The 4,837-nt window shown below is 59.7% G+C and overlaps 1 protein-coding gene across 1 annotated transcript; it reads right to left on the bottom strand.

The window, feature by feature from the left end:
• Nucleotides 1–412: 412 nt before the first annotated feature.
• On the bottom strand, nucleotides 413–4,831 carry LOC121672523 (cilia- and flagella-associated protein 45-like; the record flags this gene model as incomplete). Its single annotated transcript, XM_042045194.1, has 9 exons — nucleotides 413–1,869; nucleotides 2,031–2,255; nucleotides 2,408–2,601; nucleotides 2,819–2,932; nucleotides 3,226–3,372; nucleotides 3,595–3,724; nucleotides 3,857–4,035; nucleotides 4,184–4,357; nucleotides 4,715–4,831. Coding segments are annotated over 9 exons (1,359 nt in total), but the record flags the coding sequence as incomplete, so codon positions are not given.
• Nucleotides 4,832–4,837: the final 6 nt, after the last annotated feature.

Below are 4,837 nucleotides of genomic sequence, written 5' to 3'. Positions count from 1 at the left end.
CATCGAGGCAGGAACAACTCTCCCTTGTGCTGCCAGCCCAGATCTACCTGTGACACTTTGACTTGGGGAGCCTGGTCTGCCTGTTCATTGGGAGGGGGGTTTGGTCACTATAGATCTTTTTCTGTTCTCTTAGGGAGAGGAGTCTTTCCTCTGCTGTGCTGTGGGGTCCTTCCCACAGGAGACAGTTCTCCGTCAACTTCTCCAGCGTGGTTCTAATTTCACGAGCAGCAGTTCTGCCAAAACTGCTGTAACGTGAGTCCTTCCCATGGGCAAAGACTCTTCCCAAAACTGCTGTGGTGTGGGTCACTAGTCCATGGGGTGCAGTCTTTTAAGGATGGGCTGCTCTAGTTTGGAAGCAAGGGCCTTCTCTCTCTATCTCTCGAAGCAGGAGCCCTCTCTCTCTATTTGGGTCTCCCACTGCATTACAGGATTTTTTGGCTTCTACTCGCTCCAGCATAGGCACCTTTCTCATGGGCTGTGAGTGGATTTCTACACTCCCCGTGGACTTCATGGATTACAGGGGGACAGTTTGTTTTACCATAGTCCTCACCATGGCTTGCAGAGAAATTTTAACCCCGATGCTTGGAGCACCTCCTCTCCCTCCTTCTTTCCACTGACCTTGGTGCTGCCACGTTGTCTTTCCTCACACGTTCTCACTTCCTCCTCTTTCTCCGACTAGAAGAAAAATTGCTGCTCATGAGTACTATTGCCAACAAATTCCACCAATTCAAAGGTTCTTGCAGGATCCTGCAGTGCTGAGAGGTTGACTCCGTCTAGGTTCCGCGCTGGGGAATCACTCGCCGTGTTTTCGCCACTGGCTCGGCTGCTATTTAACGCCTTTCTTCATGCGGGGTGCCGGGAAGGAGAAGTCACCCTCGCTGCCCCTGCCTTTGTGCCCACACTTGTGGCATGGCTAGGGGCAGCCAGGCAGGCCAGGTGCCTTGCCACCCTGTTGAGAAAAACTGCACGTGCCCTGTTTTGATTTCCTTCTTAAATACATCATCACAGAGGCGTTACTGGGCCAGCAGCGTGTCCGTCTTCAGAGTCATCAGGGATTGACTCTGTTGGACATGGTGGAAGCTTCCAGCAGCTTCTCACAAAAGCCACCTCTGGGCTCCCTCCTGCTATCAAAAACCAGGCTGTGCAAAACTAACACAGGTGCTTAATGAAGTTGTATCCAATACACAAATGGATTACCCAAGAACTGCTATTCTATTTTCACCCTTTCCTCACGAGCCCCAAATCAGGCACCTATAAATGTCTTGGTTTAAAAGACGAATGTCTGCCAAGGAAGGCGGGAATGGAAAGAAGACCCCTCCCTCCAAATTATAATAACTTCGAAAACTGGGGGGCTTCCAGGCAAAACTGTAGGAAAAGGAATAACAGCTCTTTGCTAGAAAATAAATAGAACAGAACAGAACACACAACAACAAAGTAACAAAAGCTTCCAACCCGCTCAGTGCTATTTGTTCCGCTTTGCTGTAGTTATGACCACGGCTGGCAAAGGGTGCTGGTGGCTCTGGTGGGGCAGAGGCTGCAGTGACTCACTCGCAGTGGGTGGGGGTGTCCTATGTGAGCTCAGAACTTCCCCGGGTGGTAACGGTGGCATTGGCACAACAAGGAGCCTCAGGGCTCCTCCAGCCCCGTGGGCAGCTGCTCCCCAATGGCCCTGAGGTCAGGGAAGGATGGAAAACACCACCTGCTCAAAAACATTGTTCATTGGATTTAGTCAATGCAAATGGAACCCCAAATCTGTGGAGAATTGGAGCTGGTTCCTTGTGGGGCTGGGCCTAGGAGAGGGCTGCGTTGGCTCGTCTCTGGGCTTTGCGCTCCACCTGGGCACAGTACTTGTCGGGCATTCCAGTGGCTCTGCAGAGGAAAGAATCCATCAGGCTCCCAATGGCTCTGGGACCGTGGCCCCGCAGCAGGTGCCGTTTGCTGAGGATGCAGAGGGAGCTGGGAGGTGGCCCAGGCTGGGACACCAGGAAGGACTCGGGGAGCCCAGGGAAGCAGCACGGGCAGCCCCTGACCTGAACTCTTGCAGCTTCTGCTGCCCAAGCTGGGCGAGGCGCCGGTTGCGCTGCCGGACCTCCTGCTCCTGCTGCCGGCCCTCCTCAATGAAGGCCGCCCGCTCCCGCTCCCGCTGCTGCCGGAGCTCCTGGATCTGCCGCCGCAGATCTTCGGCATGGGCGCGCTGCTGGAGCTCCCTCTGTTCCCGCTGCAGCTTCTCCCGCTGCAGCTGCTCCTGATGGGCCCTGCGGGAGAGCCGGGCTGGCTCAGGGACCCCGCCACAACCCCCACACCTGGCACAGCACCTGGGCGGGCACTGGAGTCCCCAGAGCCACCAGCTGGCACTAGGAGCCCCCTGGCCACCACCTCAGCCATCCCTCGGCCCCGTGTGCCTCACCTGAGCACCCTCTGGAACTCCTGGCGGTCCTGCTCCACCTGCATGGCCAGGTACTGCTCCTTCTGGGCCACCTGCTCCAGCCGGTCCCGCCTCAGCTGCTGCTCCAGCTCCACCTTCTTCCGCGCATTCTCCAGCTCCTGCCGCCGCCATTCCCGGTCTGCGGCTTCTTGGCTCCTCTTGGCCATCAGAGCATCCTGCCCACATAGGGGACAGTGCTGGGCTTCCCTCTGGGGGCAGCTATGGAAGCCCTTGGCCATGGCTTTGGCTCTGCTGGCACCGCTCCAGGACATGCCCTGGCTCCATGGGCTGGTCCTGCAGACCCCTCTGGACATGCCGGGGCGCTGCCCCTTTGCCGGGCTGGGAACAGGGACGGTGGCAGGGGACCGTGTCCCCTGTGCCCGGGCCACTCACCCGCTCTGCCTGCCAGTCCCGGGCCCGCTCCTGTGCGGCCCTGAGCCGGGCCAGCTCCTTCTCCTTCTCCAGGCGCAGTTGTTCCTGCTCCGCCTCCAAGGCGGCCTCGCGCTCCTGGGGGGGACAGAGCCCCGGGGTGTGGGACAGAGCCCCGGGATGGGACAGATTCCCAGGGTGTGGGACAGAGCCCCGGGATGGGGGCAGAGCCCCAGAGTCAGGACAGAGCTCCAGGGTGAGACAGAGCCCCGGGGTAGGGGACAGAGCCCTGGGGTCAGGACAGAACCGCGGGGTGGGACAGATTCCCAAGGTGTGGGACAGAGCCCCAGGGTGGGACAGAGCCCCAGTGCAGCTCCCACAGCCCCTGCCCAACCCCACAGGACACAAAATCCCCCACCCACTGCTCTTACAGCCTTCTGCCGCTGCTGCTCCAGCACCCACTCATCCTCCAGCCTCTCCCGCTCCCGCTGCTCATCCTTCAGCCGCTGGCTCTCCGTGTTGAAATACTGAATTTCGGCATGGATTTGCCTATGTCGCTCCTGTTTCTGCTCCCAGGCCTGGAAACACCACGCAGGGCTGGAAGCCACTGCTCCCTCCCCCTCCTCACTCTGGGCAGGGAGGCTTTGGGTCCCCTCCCGGGGATGCCACAACGTCCCCAAGGGACCAGAGCTCTGATCCTGCTGGCTGCTGTCCCCACTCCCCGAGCGTGGCTGACCCAGCACTGCCAATCCCTTTCCAGCCAGGTGGAAACCTCCCTGCACCCCATTCCCTGCTCCCACCTTCCGATCCTCCTTCTTCATCTGCTCCAGGCACTCCAGCAGCTTCTGGCCCTCCTGGTATTTCTCCTCATCTCTCAGCGCCCGCTTCTCTGCGTTCTGCTCCATCTGCTTCACAAGGTCCTGCCTGGCTCTGGGAACATGAGAGCAGAAGGGTTCCCTCTGGCTGTGTCCTGCTCCCCATGGTGGGAATGCTGGCATGGACAGGGCTGGTGTGGTGGAATGGGCCGAATGCCTTCATGGGGAAGAGGCAGCTTCTGCCCACCTCATCATCTCCTGCTTCCTCTGGCGCTCCAGCTCCTCCTGGACCGCCGCACCCTTCTCCCACTCCATTTCCATCATCTTGTCCAGGCGCTTCTCCTCCTCCGCCAGTTCCTTGCGGATCATCCGCTTCTCCAGGATTTGCTTGTCCCGGATCATGTTGCACTTGGAATTGAGGAAGAGCTGTGGGGACAAGAGGTGTCTGTGGCTCTGAGCCGCCCTGGGACACAGGGAGCAGGGAGGGCAGGGGAAGCAGAACAGGAGCCCGGGAGCGCGAGGAGCAGGGGAGGCTCAGGCAGTGCCCGGTGACAGCGGGGAGCGCTGGCCCTACCGAGGTCAGTTCCCGCATCTCTTCCTCCTGCTCCAGCCTCATCCTCATTGCCCGCTGCAGCAGCTTCTGCCTTTCCCACTGCTCCTTCTCCTCCTCCAGGTCACTCAGATCCTCCCTCTCGTTCTGCAGTTCTGCCTTTCTCAGCTCCTCACTCTGGGCCTTTTCCAGGGCTTCCTGCGGGCACAGGGAGCACTGCCCAGTCCCAGGCACCTTCCCAAGGGCTCCTGGGGCCACACTTCAGGTGCCACATTCCCGGCACGGAGCGGGGACACGACGAGCTCCTGGGACCCTGGCACGGCCATGGGCACCCCTTCCCACACCTCTGGGCAGACACCCTGTGCCCTTGAAAGGCTGGGAGCACTGGGGACAATTCCTGGGATGCTGCCCAGCTCTCAGTGGAGCCCCAAGCCCTGCAGCTTCCCCTGTGCCCCAAAACATGAGGGACAGAGGTGGGATCTCCTTGGTGAAGCCACCACCCCTCGAGGTCAGCTGGGGAGCAGGAAAAGGGGGAGCAGGAGGGGAGATGCCTACAAAAGCAGCGTCCTGTCTGGCTTTCAGGGTCTTCAGCCTGTCCCAACGCTCCTCCTCTGTTGGGGATTGAGCTGATTCCTTGATCTTCTCATATTCCTTTTTCCCAATGATGAGACACGGTTG

This window comes from Corvus kubaryi, unplaced genomic scaffold (assembly GCF_017639235.1).
Source record: "Corvus kubaryi isolate FWS band 111438036 unplaced genomic scaffold, C.kubaryi_AGA036_p1.0 62645, whole genome shotgun sequence".
Classification (NCBI taxonomy): Eukaryota; Metazoa; Chordata; class Aves; order Passeriformes; family Corvidae; genus Corvus; species Corvus kubaryi.
This window is presented reverse-complemented; position numbering and strand designations above follow the sequence as displayed.